A 25,557-nucleotide genomic window follows, 5' to 3' on the forward strand; every position below is an offset into this window, starting at 1 on the left:
CCCGAGTACACTGGATGTATTTTTCCATCAACTGGCAGACACAATGTTTGCATAGACTTCTGATTTCATGAGCTACACGATCAATAAAGAGTCTGGCTTCTGGTTCCAGAAGCAGCCATGCAAGCCCAAGCCATGATACTACCTCCACCATGCTTTACCGATGAGCTGCTATGTTTTGGATCATGAGCAGATGCTTTCTTTCTCTACACTTTGCCGTTTCCATCAGTTTGGTAGAGATTAATCCTGGTCTCAGCAGTTTATAAAAATGAAGCATAACATTTGTGGCTCATCTCTGTATTTCTTTGCAAATTCTAATCTGGCCTTTCCGATTCTTACTGCTGATAAGTGGTTTGCATCTTGTGGTATGACTGCAGTTCCCGCTCTTTGAACTCTTCAACTGTGGATTGCGGTTCCCTCTCTCCTGCCCTGTGGAGGTTGCTGGTGATGTCACTGTTTTTTGGGTTTTCGTCCCAGCTCTCACAAGGTTTCTTTCTTTTTCAGGACAATACAAATTGTGTTACTTATACCCAATGCGTCTGCAAAGGCTCTGATCCTTTTTTCCGCTTTTCTCATATTCAAAACAGCTCACTTTTCTCCTACAGACAGCTTTCTGATTTATTCTTTTTAAGAACAAATGCAGACTCCACAGGTGAAACCCAGCGTTTAAACCAAGACTAGCTATTTAGAGCTGTTACCTGTTTAAACAATCAGTCTAACAGGGCACACCAAGGCAACAAGAAATACATGTCGGTCACATTCCAACATTGTTGCTCACTTGAAAATGGGTGGGTTTAAATAAGAGGTGCCATGGTTTAAGTTGTCCAAGATCAGGAAATAAAAGCTGAAATTATGATCTATTGTGTCAATTTTTTTTTATCCTAAACCCAAACGTCTTCAGTGTATACCAAAAAAAGTTGAACTCGCAGTTAGGATACTTTCAGGGAACACTGTAAGTCAATTCTCAAGTCATTTCACCACAAAAAGCGTCATGACACAACCCAACATTTGGAAAAAATCATTGTTACTCAAAACTGGTGTTACATCAACATGACATCATAGTTTGTACATGCAACCTTAATGACAAACGGTGTCTATAAATGTACATGTAGGTTTATGTCAGTTGTCATGAAGGGCTTATGTAGGTGTCATATAACCTTATGAACACAACCTTACAGAAAAGTGTTACAAGAAATTTTATTTCTTTTATTTTCTATTTTAATTAATTCTATTTCTTAAATTTTAAAGTGTTTGAGAAAGCAGTATAGCGACAAGAATGAAGATACAGTGCATTGGCTTGGTATTAAATTTAGTAACATACTATATAGTAAAGAAATATACTATATTATTTCTCATTTTTCTCATCACTTCCCCCCAAAAAAACTTGAAATACCAAAGACAAGAACAAGTGTTTCATATTATACATTACAGATTCTTAAAAATGTACATTGCACTGCATTATTAATGATGCTCATATTGAATTAAGCAAAAATATCTATAAGACCCAAGTTTCCCAGGTTATTAAGCAGTAGTGAATAGCCGTGGTTCTTTTTTTCATTATGTCCCTGTAAAATCACAGCGAGCAGAAACAGCCACCGTCAGTTTGAATGGTGTTATTATCTTGTCATGGAGACAAATGAGGACAGATTGTGCTGTTATCTCTCTTTCACACACTCTCTATCTCACACACACACATACACACACACACAGACCTTGATGATATACTTCACAGTCCAACTACTCTATTTTTCAAGACGCAATTAAATATTTTGTATGAAAGTGATTGCATTATCCTATTCATGATGACCTACATCCCACTCAGCTCAGTCACATATGGCTGTGCAGGAAACCAGACCTACATAAATGGCAGACTTTTAATTGATTAAGCAATTTCACTTCCCACATCTGGGAGCATTTCTTCATATTTATCTTTAAAATTGCCCTTGAAGGTGTAAAACTATTAGACAGAGAACAAACAGAAACAACAATCTGTGGTCATCTCCTTGTTTTCAGCCTGCAGATGGAGGTAGGCAGGCTGTGCTTCTTCCATTCTACTCTCTTAATATGCTGATATTCAGCACTGAAACAGAGCCACCAAAGGTCAGATACACTCTGAAGGCTTCAGCATTCTGTCCTGCAGAGGACACTGTGTGAGCTGTTGGCTTTAGACTGTTGTAGCCTTCAAACAGGCCTCTGACAGTGAGGTAGCCAGCATCATGCCCAAATAAGGAACGCAGCGTCTAGGTCTTTCTTCTTACTGGGAAACCTGAATGTCATTTTTCGAAAATTGTCACTATCACAACCTGTGGTAAACAGAGGTATTCCAAAGCCTTCTTACAGATGTTTGTTTTGATTAACTATAGTTAACATTTCTCACTCATAGATAATCAAAATAAACAAATCTATTCTGTTGACAGTACAGATTCTAATCTTTCAGTACATGCTACTTATGTATTTCTCAGCAGAAGACAAGACAGTTTATTACAATTTGAATTTGAGGATTTCCTTAACTGCTTTAGTATGTTTTGGATGTCTTTTATTATCACTTATGTGAGTTTCTGCATAGTTTGTCTGCTAGGCTCAACAAAACAGGCTTTAAAGCAGGGGGCCCATACTTTTTTGGCTTGAGACCTACTTTTTCCAGTGGACAGGCCATCGTGATCTACCTTAAAAAAAAAAAAGCTGGCTTCATCCTTATTCTGATCATTTGTACTGAATGGTGTTGGCCAGGTTTGTGCAGTCTTTTTTCCTTCCTGAGATCACTTTTAGCTGGGAATTAGTCGCCATAGTTTCTGTGTATAGTTTGAAAATGCCTCCCGACATTCCCCTTCTTTAGAAGTGCGATGTCCTCCTAGCACTCGTCTTCTGAAAGAGTCAGTATAGGTTACAAAAGAAAAAATGCAAAAATGACACCACATAAACTGGCTACCGATAAATGAAAAGTTTCTAGACTGATAGAGAGGCACTCACAGAAGTATTTAGGTGGTAAGAAAGTGTTGAAATGTGATCACCCGTTTGAATGACGAGCGATCCACCAACATGAACTGTGCAATTGACTGGTCGTTTCACGATCGATGTACTGGCCACCACTGCTTAAAAATGTTAGAGATCAAAGCTTGTCCAATTTGTCCACTCCTCTCCTGAAAAGAACAGTGCATTGTGTCCATTCATAATTTTCATGCTTAGAGAAAAAGAACCAACTACTGACATTTCTCCACTGGACTGAAAGACAACAGAATGTCTATATAACAAGCACAGTGTCATCGCTGTCATAACAAAACTTTGTCTCTCCAAGATGGTAACATTTCAGAAGAATGGAAAAACAATGTTATTATTATTATAATGGAAGTGACTGTAAAAATGGTTTCTAGTAATTATGGACTTTTTCTATTGATCCATTCATCATGAAATTAACACACAACATAAAAATGAAAAAAAAGGGAAGAACCACAAAAACGGAAAAGCTTTGGTCTGGACAGGGACAATACATAAGCACAAAGGCACCTCATTTGATTTCGCACCTAATCTGTGGAATTTCCAATGAAAGAAGCATATGTGCATGTGTGTGTGACACCATGTGTACACATTAGCAAACATTCTAGTGCTCAGTTTTGTATACAGTTTAGTGCGCATAGTTAATTAGATTGGGTTGTTTCTCCAATATGCAGGCCTCATTTCCGGTAATGCCACAGATGTCACATTTAATGTGGAGTGGATTAACTGCTCTACCATCTTGACAAAGCTGCTCTGCCAGATGCCACATTTCAGTTAATGACTTAGCTGGCCTACCAGCATGGCAAGCTTAAATCCACTGGCCTACCAGCTGTATGTCCAACGGGTCAGGTACTTTGATCATCTTAGACCATCCAAAACTGGCTAAAGCAGCACGTCATTTTTCAGCAGGGTAACATAAGCCTTCATATCACTGTGGTGACTCCACATGACAACTAAATAAACATGCTAAGAAGTGTTGGCAGATATACAACCATCTTTTTTAGATGTGAAGCACCTCACTGACCTGGCTTGTAACCGATTAACTCACTCGCTCATATTTAGCAGGCTGCATATTCTCCACAAGGGGGCGCCACGAATGCCTTAGGCACATTTTAATGCTTCATAAGAGCAGCACTTTGCATCAGTGACACTGTGTCTATTGTTAATTAAATGACAGGAACCATGTAAATTAATTGCAATGAAATTGGGCAAAGTCTTCTACAGTGCATAATATAAATGTTTATTCCATAATGTATGTAAGCTGTTACAAAAATGAAGGTGTTCTTATACAGTTATGTTACCAAAGTGCACAAATCTATTTTGTCACATCAAGAAGTAGGCTATACGAGAGAGGTACAATCAGTTTGGACTGTTCATAAATAGGCACTGTATATAATCTTTCTGCTTACACACATATTCACACCATCAGTAGGAGGTTTATCCTTGCACTCTCACTTTGGGTCTGGATACACTTTAGATACAGTTTAGCGATGACATGCTGTTAAAATGTAAAAACAAAACAAAAAACGTAGTGAGACAAACACGAGTTATATCTGCATCATTCTGATTTGATCCACATGATTATTGTCTTTAAAGGGGTAAAGCAGAAGGTTGTCTGCGGAACTACAGGGACTTTTTCCAGGCCTAATTTTACACCAGTACATACTGTCAATAATAATAACAATAATAATGATAAAAATGATCACTTGTGCTACTCCTTATCAGATACTCAAAACTTCTAGATTAGTAATGCTGTGGCTTATTTATTTTAATTCACTGTAGTCAGTTTTTACTATGTGTCATTTACTACACTATCATGTTTGACATGTGCTGCCATAGATTTTTAAACAAGAAAAACAAAATGACAGTAATGACAAAGAATAAAACATATTACATTAGATATTTACTTCGAAGTACAAATAAATTATGAATGATGAAATGGTGAAAGACTGCCATGTCATCTATGACCAAAAAAAGCACCAAGTGATGTTTTTCTCCACCTTTCACTCACAGGGCCTGAAATTGCCTGTAGTTGCAGAACCTCCGAGATATTCTGGATTATTTTTGTCTTCTATTCAAACACAGCTGCTTATGCAATGAGAGTGTGTGACTTTGCATGTTATTTTGATGTATGACATTAAAGGGTGATGTTTGCTTAAGTGTATCCAGACCTTCAAAAGATGTAACAAACTCACACAAACAGTAAATGTCAGAGAGCGAAGTTGGATCAGACGCCGGGAAGTGAGCATACAGACCCTTCAGCCCTTTCAGACTTAAAGGACGATGGAGCTTTAGTGCCGTTTAGGGGTTTTGTGCATGAACTCAACCAGAAAACACAGAACACAGGAAAAAGACCACAAAAGAAACCTACAAGAGGACTTTTAAACAAACACAATAGAAACAGCAACAAAAAAAATCATAATAAATGTGACCAGTAACTTGAAGTAAGCAATGCTGGGTGATTTTTCAGCCTCGGTTCAATGAACTAAAACTTTAACCCTTAGAGGTCGTGATTATTGCCAGCAATGACAAAAACATAGAGCAGTTCTGTTTCTCACTAGTAGCTCACTGAACAAATGGAGATACTCTGTTGGAAGTACAGATTCTAAGCTTTCAATCGACACTGCATTTATGTTTGCAAGTAGAAAAAAAAACATTTAAATTGATGAATTTGATGTGTTCAGTCCTGTTTTGCAGAAAGAAAAACCTTTACATTTCTGCTTTTCTTGTCATCTCAACATTAAAACAGAAAGCAAAAGGGCAGTAAAGGCTCAAACTCATTCATACTGAAAATAAACCAAATACGGATTCACGATGATGACAGAATCATATTTGGTATCCGCAGATATCTGCTTATTAAAAAAAATCAGCGGCACTGGAGGGATGTTTAGATCCGACTGATATTTCAAATAGATATTTGATGATGTATTTATTGTATTCCGAATGTTTAGGTGATGCTAGACTACCGTGCTACAATGTCTGCATTTTATTCATTTTATTGCTTTTGTAACCCTATAGAAACTAGTTATTTCTCTATGAGAGTAAAGAAAGTACAGTGCAGTCCCAATTTCAACATTTTATGAATGTTTATGTATCCACATTGGCAGACATGTACATGAAAAATGTTGAATAGTGGCATCAACCCACAAATCTGATACTGGTGCATCTCTAAAATCGAGAGTAAATTCCGTGTGGAACTCAAATAATAACCATATCATTAAATGCTGTTACGGAATTACATTTAAATAATGCATCAAAACAAAAGTAATAACTCCCGACTTCTAAGGGTTAAGCCTGACCCAAAATTATGTAACAGCAATGTATTCCATAATGGATCAAACCAACTCATTCAGTTTCAATAGTCTCTATATGTTTTATAATTACAGCGACATTCTCATGCCTTCACAAACATGCACATATTTCTAAGGGTGTTATTTAATGGCTTGTAACATTTTCAGGAGTTTAATCAAATGAAGAATTTAAGAGGTAGTCTGCTTTTGGTGCCTTCACTCACTCTTCTGTCTAGGATTTTTATGTAATCGTAACAGCTGAGAAAGTAGGCTCCTGAATAAATAAAGCAAACATCTGAACAAGTGGATGGTAAGATTTTAAGGGGAAATGACAAATGTATTTTAAATTATTTCAGACTGGGGGACCTTGGGTTTTCACATCACATCAAACAGGGGACTTTACACATTTCGTAGCTCTACTTAAGCAAAATGCCACAGAAATACATTACTACACATACTACAAGTGCCCCTCTATAAGTTTTTCGTACAAATTCAGCACAAACTAAAACTCCTCATGCTTCTACAGTTCGTTAATCCGCCAATTCTACCACCACTTCATTCACTAAGGTCACAAAAGTCTTCACGTTGTAACTTTTTACTGCACATTCAGCATGGTTTATGCTTGCTATGAATTTCTGAACAATTAAACTACTGGACCATGCAAATTAAAATACCTGTTTAATAGATTCTAAAATGAATGACACTGGGATTTGGGGCATTTTTTGAAGGGTGTGGGGTTTAATTTGTGCTGCACCTGCAGTTCCAGTGGTGTCCATGGTGATATACAGGACAATATTTCTGGCGAAAGAACTTATTCCCTTAATTCCCTCTCCCAAGATTTATTGGACTGTTTCAATTTAAAATGTGAGACATCCATTAAACAGTAACTTGTGGCCTTAGGCAAGTTATCCAGTTTGTTGCCAAGCAAACAGACACCTAAAAATAAACGTCAGCTAAATCCACCACCACCTAAAAACACTACAGTTTTAACCTGTTAACAAAGTTAGTACGATTTGAAGCGCATGAATGAACTAACATTTGAAAATCTTCAGAAAGAAATTCAAAACATCCATCAAATCTGAAGACGTTTTTGCAGAACCTGTAAGAGATGTTGGGCAAAACAAAGACTGTAGCGAGTCAGACAAGCGCCTCACGTTTCTCTGCCCGGACCTCCTCACACCTTGGACAGCAGGCCAGACTCAGGGGCGCTGGCCTTAATGATATTCTGGATCTCTTTGAATTTTGGATGCTCTTTGTCAGCTACGAGCTGCAGCAGGACAGACTCGCTGGTGGTGACGATGATTCCGATGCGTGCAAGGCGCTGAGAGAGAGGGAGAGCAGCTTTCATTAGGAAACTTATTTAAATATCAGGGTTTAAAATGAAGCCTACACATAGTCCCCTTTAAAAATTAGATAAAGACAGTTGAAGTCTGGATTTTGTGCATATTTTCATCCATTTGTATGAATAATAATAGCTCATACAGCATCAGAAGCAGATTTATTTGAGATTATTTAACAACCTGACACATTTTGAGGCATTTGTGGTGACTCATGCTTCCTTTAATGTTAGCTACATTAGCCTCGCATCTCCACTGCAGAACTAAAAATGCAGAGACACCTTCAGACACTAAACACATCTTGGCTAATAGACTATATCACAATTAAGAGAAAATCATGTAAATCTGATTCAAACAATTACTCTAAACAATGTTTTTACCCAGATTTGTCATTTAGAATAAACCCTTTTATAAGCACTGAATACAGTGTATTACTTTCAGTCCAAGCAAGGCTTTAAAACCTGGCATGCTCAACAATAGAATTCATCCATCTAAACGAGAGATAAAATCAATGCTGGCGCAAATGCAAACACCCCGACTCAAAATAACAAACACCTTGTCAGACTGGAGCACATAAGCAATGAGGCTTGAAAGAATGCATTTCCCAATAACGCAATACAGCCGACCACACTGGAACATCTTTTTTGGACAGTATCCAAAAATCAAACAAAGAGGCAAAACATAATGTAATATAATTGCCTATTCTATTATAACAGTATGTTACCAGCTGAAACTTCAATACTGGCAAACCAACTGGCAGAGCTAATATACCGTAGAAGACGAAAGCCTGAAAAACTCTAAATGGCAATTTGTCCGCATGTCCGACTAGTAAGATAACTAAGAATGTGCTCCAGCAGGAAGAATGAATATATATATATATATTTGATGTGAGATACTGTTGTTTCTTGCAACATTACAGCACATTATGACATGCTGCTGATGTAATTATCCAAAAAAAAAAAAACAAATAATTGCCATATAATTTTGAGATCACTTTGACATCAATTTTGACATACTTAAAATTTCTGCACCTCCCCCTTCAAACACTTGATAAGACCAGAGGCTAAAGTCACCAAAACGAAGAGATCTGCTGCTAAAGGCAGGCTGTAAGCCCTGGAGAGCATAGAGAGTGAAATGATCCAGAATAAAGAGCTGTTTTTGTGAGACAGACTTACATTTCATTGTATTACAATATTACAAAATCTACTAAAACTTCTTTTTAGATTTGTGAGTTTGAATATTAATCTGCAGCACTTACACAACACATTTTTAAACGCAAAGCTTCATCTTGGGCCAAAGATTAATCACAACTGAGAAAAACGAAATGAATGTGATTCATGATGCAACTCAAGCTTACCATCATAACCGGCTGGTGTGCTTAGAACGAGTGGCCATGGGATTCGGAAGTGCATTTAGCTACAATGTAGGTCATTAACCTATTTTCAATGGGCATAAACATTAGGATTATGAATCAAATGCAAGTGATATCTAAGGCTGGATACTGAAATCCAATACTTTACTTTAGTACAATAAAGTACTAAAGGACTCAGTATGTACAATTACTACTTTTCAGTATCCAAGTAGTCAGTCTTACCGTTTGTGAGCCAGTAAGCATGCCTGTTCCAAAATCTTGTCTGCCTAAATTACATTCTGTATGGATGTGATTATTATTGGTGCTCACTGAATAATCTGTCAACATCAGTAAATATACTCAGCTCCCATGTTTGAGCCACACACACTTCGGAAATAAAAGAAGGGATTGGAAATAGTATTGGGAATCAGTATCAGAGTTGAGGTGTCCATATTGGTATCAGTACCGTCAAATTTGGAACAAAACTCCCGGGGCATCAATAGCAATCAATTAGAGCATGTTACCTCTAGTGCAAACATTCTGTCCATCATGCTTCTGGAGGATGTTGCGTCAGCTACAATGTGCACTTCAAAACCCCTGCCGATCAGGTCCAGCGCCGTCTGCTGTATGCACACGTGAGTCTGTGTGTAGATCGGAATGACATTACAGTTACTCAATGGTGGTTTTCACTACCAAGAAAAATATGCACACAAAGGAGATAACATAGAAAATACAAGTTCAAAGTGTTTACTTCAAATTTGAAATAAGACTAAGCAACCCACTGTTTATGCCACTAGATGGCAGCATTGCCAAGAGTAAACAGAAATTGAATTTGAATTGGACAAACCACTTCATTTAATTACATGAAACGGAACTGGACAAACCACTTCATTTAATTACATGAATATATGAATCATAAATCATGCTGAATGTTTCTCTAGAAAAACCTGACCAAGGACTACTTGAACAATTTAAGTGGGAATTTCAGGCAAACATATAAACAAATATGAATAACAATACTAGCTTTCATTACCCACATTTGCACTCTTAGCTTGAACTCACTCTTTGGTTATGTTAATAATGTAAAGCCTCAACACAAACGGCTGTCTAGAGCAGATAGCCCATTATCTGAGGCTCTTCCAAACATGAGCCTCAAGATTCTTCTCCTCTTCTATTGTGCAGTTCAAACCTGCAGTTACTTGCAATGTAATCAGCTGCTTCCTATAATATACATTTGAAATATATATCATTTGATATTTAAATAACTATAGAGATAAAAGATTGTCAATGAAATAAAGCGAAGAACGAATGACAGAAACTGAAAATTCATGTTCTTATCCAATTCAATAATATACTCATTTAATTCAATAACATCCATTACATTCAATGGCTGGAGGGGCGAGTGATGTGGCAAAAACATAAAATCATGACACCTCAAAACATTCTGACGATACACGACACAAATCACGATATTTTGTTTGACTGAAAGTTGGAACAGATCAGCAGTCCCACATTTAAAGAATGATTTTATTCAATGACTCACATAACATACAGCACTAAATTCAATTAAACAAAGGCAGACAAGTCACTAACCTCAACTCCAAAGAGGACAATGCTACGGGCTCCTGGAATCTCAGCCAGGGCAGCTTCCACATCCGGCAGCACCATGGAGAACTTGGTTTTAGGAAAGACCATCTTGGCTCCTGTCAGGTCCATCTCCTGCACTGTGCTGCCCAGGCCTTTAGGGTACTGCTCCGACACGATGACAGGGATGCCCAGAATACGAGCCCCTTGGAGCTAAAACACACGGGAAAAAATGAACCTTCACTGCTAATGTGCTGTAGATGAACCAGACTCCAGAGCAATGAACACACACTTTCATCCCAAACCGACAGAAAGATTTCAGTTCGTCTCACTCTTCAGTTTGGCCGTACAGCTTAGTGTCTGTTAATCATTTTCACAATATTTGGCTTTTGATACCACAGAAGGCTGCAATCTGACAATGACCCTCTAACCAATCACAACGTCTTTAATGAGTCCTGATGAATCTTTGCCAGATGAGTACTCAATGCACTTTAATGTAATTGAACTGCTGTGAATTATTCTGTATGGATGTGCACTGACGTGGGCAGATATTAAGATCAGCAGATAACTGCTTTAAAAAATGATCTATTTTTATTCATTGGACTCCAGATAAGCTGAGCGTGTAGACCACACTGGGCTCCTGCTCTTAAATGTCTGTATTTTATTCCTTCTGCTGCACTTGTAATGCTACAGAAATAAACGTTACATGTCTCTGTCCTACTAATCCAGGTGGATTTAGTCCCAATCTCTGCACTTTATATATGTTTATGCATCAGCAGATAAGCAGTACTTAAAGCTTTCATCTTTCAGCGACAAGAGAAAATTAAGGACCAGAAAAATCAGATCTGAAAAAATTCACAGGTGTTTCTGTTCATCCTTCCTCTGTGAGAAAACAACTCAACACTCTGAGGAAGGAAGTAGCAGCCTGAATAAACTATTACACAGAAAAGAAGAAAGACTGCAAATTAAACGCAGATGCTGCTGGTGTTTTCAGGACAACGGACTGACCACCCCAGAGTCCAGAACTCAACATCACTAAATGCGTTTAAGACTAATTGGATTGTGAGAAAGTGTGGGAAAATAATCCTGCGGATTTCTTTGAAGAAATGAAACCGAGTCCCCTAAAAAGAACTGGAAGCTGTAATAAAGGCAAAGAGTGGACACAGTTAATACTAAACATTTAAAATAAAATTATATTATAAAATATATATATATAATTATAAAATTATAGTTGTTGAAGCATCTTTGTATTTTTTGTTAAATAGGTTTTCTGCTTTTTGACTAACACTGGAAAACCTACTTTTATTTTAGGCTACATTAAATGAAAATGATTTAAATGAACGTATGTGGAAATCGTTGGATATGATTTTAACTGTCCCGGCATCCTGCGTTTGTTCAAAGCTTTGGCTGTATAAATCCTCAGAAATTGACACGAGACGTCCGCAGGCCACTTCTAGGGTCTGCTTCCCATTCCTTTCTTTGACAAACAACTGTGGTCATGCTTACTTTGCTGCACAAAATCAGAAGGAACTGTTCAAAAAGGTATTCAAAATATTGCCTAGGGATGTTTCAGCCCCAACCTGCCCGCTAGTGGATGAAGCTTTTAACCCTCTAATAAAAAGACGAAAGCTGCGCTGGCGGATGTGCGAACAATACTGCTGCTGTAGTACACACACCGAACTTAACAACAAACATACTGCGCCTCTTACGTTACAATGGTAGTCTCACCAGTCGGTCTGCCCAGACTTAGGTACAGACGTGTGATGTGTATCCCACTGGTAAAGAACTCTTTCCTCAGGAATAACCTGCACCTACTGTCACTTTACTGTAGCACATGTTTACAACTGCACTACTGCACTTTACCACTCATTTCTGCTGCAGATGATCATGTTCCCGGCAAGGCACAGCACTATCCATACCACTGTAATTTATACATTGTAACCTAATCTGTTGTACATTTAAAAACCTCTATTAGTAGCCTATATTTAGTGGGTATTTCTTGATTAATATATATGCTTGTATATATACTCTTTTGTATTTTTAATGTTATATTTGGCATTCTTAGCGAGGAGCAAAGTAAGCTTTTCATCGTATATAAGGAAACTTGTTTCCTCTGTGCAAATGACAATAAACACTTTGAACTTGACACCTCTGCCAGTCAAAACAGCGGATACTGGCAGTGAATGTTATTAAAATGATTTCTAAGGAACTGTCCAGCCATTGTTGCAGTTTTTTTTTAATTGAGTAGCTGGCATTGTCAGCTCAGACAGTGCATGCCAATCAACAGCAGCTCATTAATATTCACTATAGAGACAATAGAGACTAGAGACAATATCCATGAAATCAATACGCAGGTGAACAATAAACGAGAACATGTTCCTATTTGACATTCAGGAACGTCCTGTTTTTGTTAAAACGAGTACAGCTGAACAGCCCCTCTGTAACGACTGGGTCGACCTCAATCTATAACTGAAATGGATTATGCCAGACAAAATCCAGGTCCTCGGGACACAGGAAAAGGGAGCATGCACAAAGCATCTGGAGGTCAGAGACAGCAGAGACAAATCAGATGATAAACTGAGTAAGAATGAGTTCACGGAAGCAATAAAACGCCTAAAACTGTCATCGCTTGCCCTTCGTGTCTTTGTATAATAAGAGACCATCACATAAAGTGGTGCTCGGTCTGCGCACTGTCACTGAAATGTTTATAAGCACACCAAACAGAGGAGGTCAAGTAACCGTGAAAAATGGATTGTGATGGAAAGAGAGAGAGATAAATGGGGTCAGACAGAGGAAGGCGCAGTCTTACCAGCCTCTGGCCAACGCTGATGATGTCACCGAAGTACTTGATGGCGGGCCTGAAGCGCTCCTGCATGTCACAGCAGAAGAAGACGGTGGTGGCTGGAGAGAGGTTGCCCAGCGCTGTGATCTACGGCAAGAGAAGAGAAATCACAAGCTGACTCACTCACAGAACACAGCGGCTCACCTTTTGCGCTATTAATATCCCAGCAAGCTCCCAGGTCTGCATTGTTTTTGGTCGGCTTATTATGGGCGTAATCTACTCCAGGTTCCATCTCATCCATTCACTCATTACATCTGATCCACTGGTATGGGCTTTAAGCAGATAAAAAAAAGAGGGTCGTAGTATAGGCCTAATCAAAAGGTCACTCTTCTGGTCTGGTCTGTTGATTGCATCGTAGCTAGAGATCATTTGGCTTTAAGCCATACGCCGTTCTCTTAATCCAACACAGTATAACAGCTCAGTGTAATCAAAAAAAGTCACCTGGCTGGGTCTTATGCTGAAAACACTGGAAGGGAAACCTGCAGTTAGTGGTTACAGCTGTTTCTCACACGTAAATGGGCTATTTTTTTTTTTTTAAAGCAATTTCCCTCCTTTTTCCACACGCATCTCCACAGAAGCAGATGTCACACAAAAGCTGTAAGCCCCCGAGGATTATGTGGCCCATTTGGTAAGATCAGGAAGACTACATCTTTTGCTCGGATGGCTTTGCACGACATAAACAAGCCATTTTATGGCCACTGGTCATGTTTGGATGGCCACTGACCAAGACTCTTCATAAGCGACTGCACACTAACTTAACAGCTACACTGGGGTTCACTAAGGCTGCAGGCTACTGGTCATAGACACATTACAGATGCAGGGCAGCGCGTGGAGACCACCATAAAAACACACAGCAGCCTGTTTCTCTACAGCACTTCGGGGCAAACAGTAACTCTGAATACAGACAACAGCACAAACCTCTGACGTCACCACCACGTTTCACTTTCATTATTGTCACGAAAAGCAACAAGTTGGCTATTTTTAGGATAAACGGGGTAAAGCATGTCGGTCACAACTACGAGGGACGAGCATTAAAGGGGTTAGAAGGTCTTGTCGGTCAACTACAGCGTGAACAACCTGCGTTTAGACGTCAAAGTGAAGCGGGAGGCTGGAGGCTACTTGTGAGGAAGAGAGCCAAACAGCAGCGCGACCGTGAGAGAGAGACACTCACTCACTCACTCACTCAATATCTATCTATCTATCTATCTATCTATCTCTCTCTCTCTCTCTCTCTCTCTCTCTCTCTCTCTCTCTCTCTCTCTCACACACACACACACACACACACACACACGCAGAACAACAATATGGGAACGTGTGAATGTGAAACAGCGCGAACGGCAGCCTCACGTCCGTCTGCAGGGGCACCAGTCGGAGCCGGCACTTCTCGGAGATGGTGAAGCCCTTGGGCAGGTCGATGTACTGGCCCCACTCCTCCGAGAACAGCTGCATGAGGAATTTGCGGTGCACGTCGATCTGCGCGCCGTAAATGGAGAGAAACTTCTGGATGAGCACTTCATAGCCCGAGCCGGCGGGAACGGCGGAGGGTCGCGAGAACACGGAGAAGGAGAGCAGCACCGGGACCAGGTTACCGCCGCCGTGCGCGTGAGCGTCCGCCATGATGGTGTGAGCGCGCGCCAGTGGGGGAGCTCGCGCTCCAGCCGCCGAGAGTTGCTCTGCACGCGGGACTCAGACGGCCACGCCCACCGATCCGCTCGGATTTCTCTCTCTCTCTCTCTCTCTCTCTCTCTCTCTCTCTCTCTCTCTCTGTCTCTGTCTCTCTCTCTCTGTCTCTGTCTCTCTCTCTCTCTCTCTCTCTCTCTCTCTCTCTCTCTCTCTGTCTCTGTCTCTCTCTCTCTCTCTCTCTCTCCCTGTCTCTCTCTGTCTCTCTCCTCCTCCCCCTCTGTCTCTCTCTCTCTCTTTCTCTCTGTCTCTCTCTTTTTCTCTCTCTTTCTCTCTCTGTCCGTCTCTCTCTCTCTCTGTCTCTGTCTCTCTCTCTCTCTCTCTCTCTCTCTCTCTCTCTCTCTCTCTCTCTGTCTCTCTCTGTCTCTCTCCTCCTCCCCCTCTGTCTCTCTCTCTCTCTCTCTCTCTCTGTCTCTCTCTGTCTCTCTCCTCCTCCCCCTCTGTCTCTCTCTCTCTCTTTCTCTCTGTCTCTCTCTTTTTCTCTCTCTTTCTCTCTCTGTCCGTCTCTCTCTCTCTCTGTCTCTGTCTCTCTCTCTCTCTCTCTCTCTCTCTCTCTCTCTCTGTCTCTCTCTGTCTCTCTCCTCCTCCCCCTCTGTCTCTCTCTCTCTCTCTCTCTCTCTCTCTCTCTCTCTCTCTCACACACACACACACTCACACACACACACACACACACACACACACACACACACACACACACACACACACACACATGAAAAGGGCAACTTAACCGGATTTTCACATCTTCCTCGTAATTAATCGGTTTAGATGTAAACACAGCCGCTCAGAGTGATTTGGTGTGAAGCGCTTCGTTCTAGAGAAGCTTACCGTGTCAGAGCTGTTCACAGTGGGGGTGATGGGAACCAGACGTCTGAAGAGTTTAATGCCTCTGAAAGCTCCCCCACACACCTCTGGGAGGCAGATCCAGCCAAAAAGGAAATGAAAATGAAAACAATGAAATGTAAATGCAAAGCTCTTTTTGCCATTTCTTTTTCCAAAAATCTACACAAATATCCTTTTAATGAAATGAAATCTCTTCATTTGCAATTTCATTTTTCACATGAGCGCGTGTCGTTTGTGACAAAAATAAAAATAAATTGAAATCGCCTAACTAGCTAACAGACAAAAGAAAACACAACCTTCACTTTGGCTTTGGCTTTTCTTCATGAAACACAATACGTGTCAAAACTAAAAATCAAAATGCAATGTTTACTTTCTTATTTCTTTTTCATAGCAATCGGCTGCAAATCGGACAAAATTAAAATGAAAATGCAAATTTAATAAATCAACAGCAAAGTGAGAGGTCGTGATTCAGTTTTCACTGAATTTTTTCATCAATTTTCATCAGTTTTCATCAAAAAGAAAATGAAAAGTGGAAAATGAAAAGTGAATCTCCAGCAGGTGGCGCTGATGTTCGTTTTCATTTGCCTTTTTATTCTGACAGTTAAAGCGCGCCAATAACTGAATCACGAACCGTCACTGTGCTGTTGACTTATTCATTTCGCATTTTCATTTTAATTTTGTCAGATTTGCAGCCGATTTTGATTTTAGTTTTGACATGTATTCTGCGTTCCACGATTTGCCTCCCATACACACACAAATACTACATGAAATGTTAGATGTAAGTTGCCTGATGCCTGACACAGTTTATACTGCAGTTTTGTGATAAAGTTTTGGTCTAAGACGTATTTTAATCAAATTATTCTAATCATGGAGGAGGGATGTGTGCGGTGTTGTACGGCAAACAAGTCCCCAAAGAATTTTTTCTTTCTTTTAGATTCATGACAATTTTATCATCATCAACATTCCATATAAAACCTTGGAAGACACCTTTAGGTTAACTGGTGGTTTGGGATAGTAAATGAAACGGCTATGTTTGTGTTGTAGGCGTAAACAGGGCGACCCCATGGTTTCACTTCAAACCCTTCTAGATGACTCTACATCTCAAGCACTGAATTATTCTGAAATGGTGAAATTAAAGTGGCAGTCCAGCCAAAATGTAAAGCTCATCACTACATTTGCTGTAAACATGTTGCTCGCCTCTTACAGCTATGTAACCAAAGTCTGAAGAGGCCCATTTTCTATTTTCTGGTTTAAAGAGTATAAAAACACCCTTCTTGTGATGTAACCTGAAGGTGGGAGGTACGTGTGAAAAACTACAAGCACTATACTGGCAGTGACTGGCTGTATGAAGTATTCACAGCAGGCATGCTGGGTACAGTAAGAGAACACTGACAGATGAAAACGCGAAAAAGATACAAAACTGAATTTTGTTAAACAGATGAGGCGACAGGACGAGGCCTAGCACATTAACATGTCACAGCAAATAATATTAGCATTATTAATGCCAGTTTTAGTCGATTGAAGTTATCAGCAAGTGAACTGATCAACGGAGGAAAGTCACTTTTATTGTTAAGGCACTACACTAGACTGGTGCTCTGATTGATTTAATAAGGTGTTATTTGCTTTCATCATTGTCACAATCAACAAACGGGGCCTCTTTGAGCGGAATGAGCAAGTCACTTATTGCTCAATAGAGGAAAACCAGTTAATGATACTGTTAAGGTCGGTACACTAGCTTGGCATTCTGCTTTATTTAATAAAGTATTATTTGCTTCCATTATTTTCACGTTTGGCCATTTTAAACTGAATAAGGCAACATGTGGATCAGAGCAACAGGGTGAGAGATGTATTGGGAAAATGTGGTGGGCTACAATATAAAAACCAGCAGACCCCACAGTGAAGGAAACTGTAGGCATGTTTTGTTGGTGTTTTGATCATCAGGCTGTAGCTACACCACTTAATAACAGTGTAAATTTGAGACAAATCTTTGCTTTTTTTGTGACTGTCATAAAATGATATTTACTTATTAATTTGCGATCTTCTTACATGAAAAATGCAGAAAATCAAAGTGTTTGAGCTCTCATGAGCTCCAGTCTGCTGGTTGGCCAGTGTTTTGGTCAGTTGTTGGAGTCAGGACTGTCTGCTGTACATGACATTGCAACTGCGAGGTCAGAAACAACTGAGCCTCCACATCCTGTTTCTAAGCTTGTTATTACACTGAATGATTTTATGAGTGTGGGATTCCTGCACACATCATACTACATATGACATATAAACTCATACTACATTCTATAGACGCTATTAATGCATAATATTTACTCTTTTATACAAACTACATACTACAAAATGCATCCTGTATACAAGCAACAGAACATGAGAGGCAGTGTGTTATTGTGATATAACATCATGGCTGTGATTTGGTTGCAGGCACAAGCTGAATCAAGTGATCATCATAACCGTGATTTTATAGTGATAACACCTGGACCTCGAGTGTTCTATTGCTTTTATACAATAAATAAATAAAATAAGAAATAAATATATTGGGCAGTGAATGTGGCATTTAATATGTTTTAATGTTAGTGATTCCTTTAAATTATAGTTCCTTAACAAGCAGCTTGTTGCTGCTGTAGAAATGTAGATTTTTCACTAGATCAGAGTAATGGGCAGTTTGTTCTCCAGCTCCTTGTTTTGTTCCAGCCAGTCTGTAAAGCATTTTACAGCCCATTTTGTTTGGCAAATGGTATTTGGATCATTTCAGGCTGATTCCAGATTGTCTGACCAAATCGCTGTCGGTCAGATGTGATCTTAAAAGGGTCCATTTTCTGTTTGTGCGCAAAGTAAAAACATTCAAATGGCTTGAGCACCTCCTACAGCTGTCAAAGTCGTTGCTTAGCAACAGCATCTCAGCGGAGTGATACAGTGTTCGTGAAAAAAATAAGAGCACAGTTAGAACATCTCTCAACCAATCAGCTTGCATGGCCAGAACTAACTGTTGTATAAACTACTGTATCGCTGCTGTCAGAACAAAACCTTCTATTTCCGAACTGGTAACTTTACAGGAGAAGGAAAAAACATACCTTACTTTCAGTGTAGGTCAATGGAACCAGAGTTTTTTCCAAGTCATTTTTGGCCATTTCTTTTGGTTCATCCTTCATGAAATTTACTCACAACATAAAGGCCAACATGCATGTTTGAAATATGTCAGAAACTGGAAATCGGCAAAAATGCAGATATGAGGTTTTGTCCCAACAACAGCGATATACTACTTATATACTGTGTAATGCATTATGAATTCTATGTAAATAGATGCTACATATGTAGAAATTCATACTATATACTACATATGAATACTGTATATATTTGTGTACTCTATGCAACTGAAAATGCATACTAAGTACTACATAACAGAATTCTGTTCATTATGCTTTCTTTGAGTTCTCACACAATCCATCTGTGTAAAACTAAACAGAAATAAGTGAATGAAATATTACAAAGGTTCATTGCTTTACAGGCTCTCATTTGCAATTGAATAAGAGGCTTTGTATAACCTATAGCATCCAGCAGTGAAAGAAGTAAGACTCCCCCATGTCTAAATCCTCATTTAACCCCTGGTAGTCAAGGCAACCAGTCTTGTGGTGTACTTTTAAAGAGTATACTTTTGAAACTGTCTTGCCATTTTTCTCTGGGGTTTCATTACTACGTGAAGTTCAGTCAGTTTGCTCCTTTGAAACAATTTAATGATCTGGATGACTGAAAACCTTCACAGACATATTAAGTCAAACTGGCTCACTCACAGGCTATATTTAGACTGTTACCCTGAGTAGCTGCTGCAGATTAATCCAGCTTAAGTATTGGACCTGATTTAACTAAGCGCACCACTTTTACTATGATTCTTTAGACAATGATGGCCTCATTTCACCTAATAAAAACTATAAATTCAGTTTAACACCACTAAACAGCCGTAAGATTAAAACTGCTGCCTCACATCTACACTCACTGTTCATTTGATCAGCTCCATTTACCACATACATGCACTTTGAAGTGTTTCAATTACAGATATTTCTCTGACACTTTGTTAGCCCCCTTTCACCCTGCTCTTCAGTGGTCAGGACTGCCACAGGACCCTCACAGAGCAGGTACTATTTGGGTGGTGGATCATTCTCAGCACTACAGTGACACTGACATGGTGGTGGTGTGTGCTGGTATGAGTGGATCAGATACAGCAGTGCCGCTGGAGTTTTTAAACACTGTGTCCACTCACTGTCCACTCGATTAGACACATCTACCTTGCTGGTCCACCTTGTAGATGTGAAGTCAGTAGCTCATCTGTTGCTGTGCAGTTTGTGTTGGTCATCCTCTAGTCCTTCATCTGTGGTCACAGGACCCTGTTGGCTGGATATTTTTGGTTGGTGGATGATTCTCAGTCCAGCAGTGACACTGAGGTGTTTAAAACTGGATTAGTTTGTTATTGTAGCACTACAAAGTGCACTTATATGGTAAGTGGAGCTGATAAAATGGACAATGAGTTTAGACAAAAAAAATAGGTGGTTTTAATGTTGTAGCTGTTTGACGTGCTTTCAGAACGACTGGGCTGTAATTCCGGTCTTTGCTCAGGGTGTGAAGGCCGTTCTAACATCGTGGATAATAACCTTCTTCAAGTGAAGACTGAAGTGAAGACGCTGTAGACTGGGGTTCAATCCCCACCAGGGCAAACACCCTACACTACACCAATAAGAGTCCTTGGGCAAGACTCCTAACACCGCCTTGGCCTCCCTGTACAAAATTATCAAATTGTAAGTCGCTCTGGATAAGAGCGTCAGCCAAATGCCATAAATCTGTGTATAAAATACACATCATAAACTGAAGTGAGGCGACAAAGGTATCATAAATGAATGCAAGATAACGTTGCTTACCACTTATCTGTGTTGTCCTTAAAGACAGACTTGCGCAATTACAATTCTACAGTTGCTAAACGGCCTGACGCTTTGTCTGTGTAAAATGCGTGAGGTGAGAAACAGTCAGGCATCATGGTTTATTGTGCCTTTTTGTTTAATGAGCAATACTCATTTCATTTTTAAACAGCACTTTCATGTTAGAATTAGCTATAAACTGCATGTATTAATAAGAAATGACAAGCATCACAACAGCACACAACACAATCATGAAATCATAAAAGCACTGACTGGAACATCTTCCTGAAAACTCTGCCTGTATTTAGTGTTCTTGTATGGTAATCTGTCTATTAACAGTTAACATCTCAATTAAAATCCACATTTAACAGCTTTCAGAGAAGTCTTGTTCCTGAAGTACTGTTATAATGATGTCATCTACAGGCAACATGAAAACTCATGAGGAACTGAAATGCAGTCATCTTACGGTAAATGCAATAAACAGTATTCAAGTTCAAGAGACAGTAAACCCACACGTGTCCTCTGTGTTTTTATATGTAATGCTGATGATGGTGAAAAAGTGGTAAATCTCAAAAAATAAGTTTTGTTCGATGACTATTTGGCCTTTATAACACCTTGCATGCACCTTTGCACTATGAATGAGTTTTACAAAGATAAGTTTAGGCCTAAAACCTTCTCTAAAAACATCTCTTATGCAGTGATAGGAAACACAGTAGCGGATGGCTCGGATTTTATGTGCTGATTGTTTCAAAATCATTTGTGAATAATATTTCAGCCCACGGTACGATCTGAAGGTTGGAAGACCTCTGGCCCAGACCTGCTGCATTAGCTTATTGTTCTTTCTTTGTTCTGTCCTCCCCTGACATGCCTCATTAGCCTTAGGATTTAGCCTTAGCTTAGCAGTTAGCATTACCTGTGTTTTCATGTTGTAGTCTACCTCCTGTTCAGTCTGGCCTAGGTGTCTGTGTTTATTTTCAGCGCTGACGTCTGTGTTTGTCTTCTTATTTGTTGTTCATTTACTGTTTTGTATAATAAGGACTTGCTTGTTCTTACGTCCACCTGCCTCATCTAGACTGACACACATGCTTTATTCCATTACAGCACACAAACCTGTGATTTGCAGTGAATTTCAAACTTGAAATTATTTTTGCGTTTAAAATGCAATATCAACCTTTATTCAAGAATTAAAAACAGATTTTAAGCTCTGCTGTAGAAAGTGTAGCTTTCTCACAGTCATCAGACGCTTATACACTACAGTAAACATTCGAGGTAAAGTTGTACTGCTGGATTCTTACTGGTGATTATGTATTTTAACTCTTGAAGATAAAGGATGCACAGAATTATTAAAAGAAAGCTAATTGTGTATAATACAATATGCTGTATATTTTGTACATTTAAAGGATAATAACATGTCAGTGTGAATTTCTGCTCATTTCAGTTCATAAAATACAGCATATTTGTACTCACCTATCCCACTGAGGGGCATAAAAATCACTTTGACTGTTCTAATGTTCAATTTGGAACTGTTTCTTATTACGAGTTGTGTGTCCATTTATGCTTATTTGCAGCCACAGTGCAACATAACTCACCATAACCGTCTGTTTCTGCTTTTAGAGCCGCTTTTGGTGCCCCAAAATGGAATTAATGCAAAATATGTTGTCATTTTAAATGATATGTGCTACTGTCCAAATACTTCTGGAGCTTACTGTACAAAATGGCTTTTTTGTTTAAATGACATATGTGGAATGCGCTCTGGCTTTTGTGTACGTACAGGGTGAGTCAAAAGTCACAGGACACCGTTTTATTTTATTTTTTACGCTGTCACAAGCCGCCACGATGCGGTGCTGAAGGTGGTGTTTGTTGCGGATTTTCTCAGCATACACAATTTGTTTGAGATGACCCCAGAGATAGAAGTCGATAATACATTTAAAAATAAAATAAAATAAAACCTGTCCTGTGACTTTTGACTCACCCTGTATTTATGGCCTTATGACCCTTAACCCACTGACCAAATGCTTATTGCTAAAAGCAGCCAAAGATATTTACAGAACCCTTTCAAAAGTTTGGAATCAACATTTTAAGTAATATAAAAGCAATTTTTTGTAGTTACACATATAAAATGATTCTAAAATAACCTGTGCTTAGGTTTTAAATCATTTGTAGGAAGCTATCAAGAAATTAGAACATTTAGATGTGCCCAGAATTATGAACACGGCTGTTATGATCCTGAAATGACTAGGAAAGATGTACAGTACCGAGAATGAAGTTAGAATGAAGTTAATATCCATGATGAGCCTTATTTTAAAGTGGTGAACAAAGTCGGATGTAGACAGGATTACAAAAAAAAAAAAGACTAAACAATTACAGTAATTAATTCCTGTTGTTCCCGACCACCTAGTATAAAGGGGGGGGGGCAATATGACAATATTTATTGTTGTCATGATGAATTATAGTTCTGTGCAAACATCAGAGACCATCATCATTTATTCAATAATACCAAGTTCTTAACTTCTGAGGAAACTTTCAGTGCTACTGCCCCCCAAACTCTGGAATTCTCTACCTTCCACTCTTTGTAATTCCTCTTCTCTGTTTTCCTTCAAATCCCTGCTATAAACCTTCCTTTTTTCCTCTCTGTAGCGTGAATTATTATTATTATTATTATTTTTTTTTTCCCCTCTATGATGATGATGTAAAGCATCCTTGGGTTTGTGAAAGGCACTATATAAATTGAACTTATTGTTATTATTATTATTATTATGTTGTGTTACAAATACAGCACAGTTAGTCCTATTTAATTGGACGCAGTACAACACAGTATAAACATGATGGCTTTCATTGTTTTTGAAGCTTTTCTTTGTTTTTGAAAAACAATTTAAATAAAAACAATAGAACGAATTTAAAATTATCATTATTATTGATTCCAGACTTTTGAAATGTGTTATTACAGCGCACAGCTTTATATATATACTGGAATGTTTTTACATGTAGATCAGACTGAGACATTTCAAGTATTGTGACGGCAGCAGCTGCGTTTGTTTTCTGTACTAACGTCCACTGAGGACTACCTGAGATTGATCTGAGGGGAAAGTGAAGATGAAGGGTTAAGTGAAGGTGGATTATCGAGCAACGTTAGTGTTAAGAGTGACCTGGTCTTCTAAAACCAGACCGTCGGGCAGCGGCCGAGGAGCCGACGGAACCCGACACCAGACGGGCTTTGATGAGATTGAGGCAGACTCATTCTTCCTTATCCTGCCTATCAGCCTCCTCGCTCCCCACAAAAGGTCACGCATGGTCATTAAAACTCTCTAATTTCTTATTAACTGATGCTGTAGACGTGAAAAGCTCACAAAGGAGGAAGCGATCCATTATTCAGGGCGGTGTCCATCTTGGGTTGCTCTGTCCCCATCAAATATACAACACTACAAATGAGCTGGGAATATTGAGGCTGTTCCTTTGTGATAGCATGGCTTGTGCTTGGTCAGTGTAACACAGCCTTTGGGCCAGGTAAAGGCTAGAGCTTCCGCTGGCCAGCCCGTATGCTTTCATAGATAGCGTCTGTTAGGGGGACGTAGCTTTTCTCTGTATAGTCCAAGAAGTACAGCGGGTCACTGATGGTGGAAGGGTTGAACCCGCTCTTTACCAGACGGAACTTCTGCTGCTTGAACGTGCCTGTCATCTCCATAGATTCCTAAACAAACAGAAGGTTTGAAACAATGAAAACATTAGAGTTTTTTTTTGTTGTTATTCTATTCTTTATGTCCTTTTTTAAACTTTGATGTTACCTAAATCCATGTTTTCTCTAAGTAGGTTAGTCTTGCTCCTGTGTGTACACGGTATACATGTATAAGTACGTCATGGGAATAATAATGAATGGCCAATGTATTTTGCCAACATTCTCCTCTATCCATGTAAAGTGGGCAACCTCTGTCAAGCTGCCCCCCTATGTGGTCAGAAATGGAATAAAAATGCTACTATTTGTTTGTGCTTCAGTTTGTTCACTTATTTACTTATTTTCACTTACAGGATCAACAAAACATTTCATTTGAATAGGGGTGTTCAAACTTTTGCACAAACCTCAAACCACAAACAAACTTCAAAAGTGGACCTCAACCAGAAAGAAATACGAAAAAAAGACAAATGTAGGTTATGGACCCTTAAAATGAATTTTTAAGTAAAATGAATTTTGAATGCAGAGGTCTTATTCCTCTGTGAGCAGACACAGTTGGCTTATGGCTCTGAATTCAGTTCAACTGAGCTGATTCTACAGAAATCTAAGCTGTCATGTTAGAGCTGCGATAAACAGGAGTTTGTCATAAAGGAGTGACATTATTTTGAAACATATCTAACTGGTAAACAATATTATTTCATTCTGACTTATTTTTATAGGAGAAGTGGAACAACTTCTTTATGCACAGTAAAGTAAGTGTGTCACTCAGACAATTTGTCTTCTTATCATTATGATCTATAAAAGTTTTAAAAAGGAAAGTTAGTGCAACTGTGGCTCTGGTGCTGTTTCGGTTCAAATTAGAAGTCGAAACTCAGAATCGCCTCCAGATTAAGGAGTAATGCATCACTACTTGCACTGTTGTGAGTCTTGTAATCTTTCATTATATTTCTACCTTGTTTTTATTCAAAGCTGGATGTTTAATATAACAATCAAGTTAAGTATCCAATATCCTTGATTTCATTCTCTACATTTAGAATGCAATACAAGTGCAACAGCCACAAGGGG

At 39.0% G+C, this 25,557-nt stretch overlaps 2 protein-coding genes across 2 annotated transcripts in view; both read right to left on the reverse strand.

Annotated features, from left to right (window-relative positions):
* Window positions 1–4,210: 4,210 nt before the first annotated feature.
* On the reverse strand, window positions 4,211–15,062 carry isoc1 (isochorismatase domain containing 1). Its single transcript, XM_017691313.2, has 5 exons — window positions 14,743–15,062; window positions 13,363–13,482; window positions 10,563–10,766; window positions 9,494–9,610; window positions 4,211–7,602 (listed from the first exon to the last, which is right to left on the reverse strand). Exons 1-5 carry the CDS (start codon window positions 15,010–15,012, stop codon window positions 7,456–7,458), a joined length of 858 nt encoding a protein of 285 aa, XP_017546802.1. The 5' UTR covers window positions 15,013–15,062; the 3' UTR covers window positions 4,211–7,455.
* Window positions 15,063–20,946: 5,884 nt separating this feature from the next.
* The window catches only part of slc27a6 (solute carrier family 27 member 6), a 39,408-nt gene continuing 34,797 nt past the window's right edge, over window positions 20,947–25,557 (reverse strand). The window contains exon 10 of the mRNA XM_017691315.2: window positions 20,947–24,513. Coding sequence (XP_017546804.1) covers window positions 24,337–24,513 — 177 coding nt within the window. The 3' untranslated portion in view covers window positions 20,947–24,336. The remainder of the gene's footprint in view (window positions 24,514–25,557) is intronic.

This window comes from Pygocentrus nattereri, chromosome 18 (genome assembly GCF_015220715.1).
Source record: "Pygocentrus nattereri isolate fPygNat1 chromosome 18, fPygNat1.pri, whole genome shotgun sequence".
Taxonomy (NCBI): Eukaryota; Metazoa; Chordata; class Actinopteri; order Characiformes; family Serrasalmidae; genus Pygocentrus; species Pygocentrus nattereri.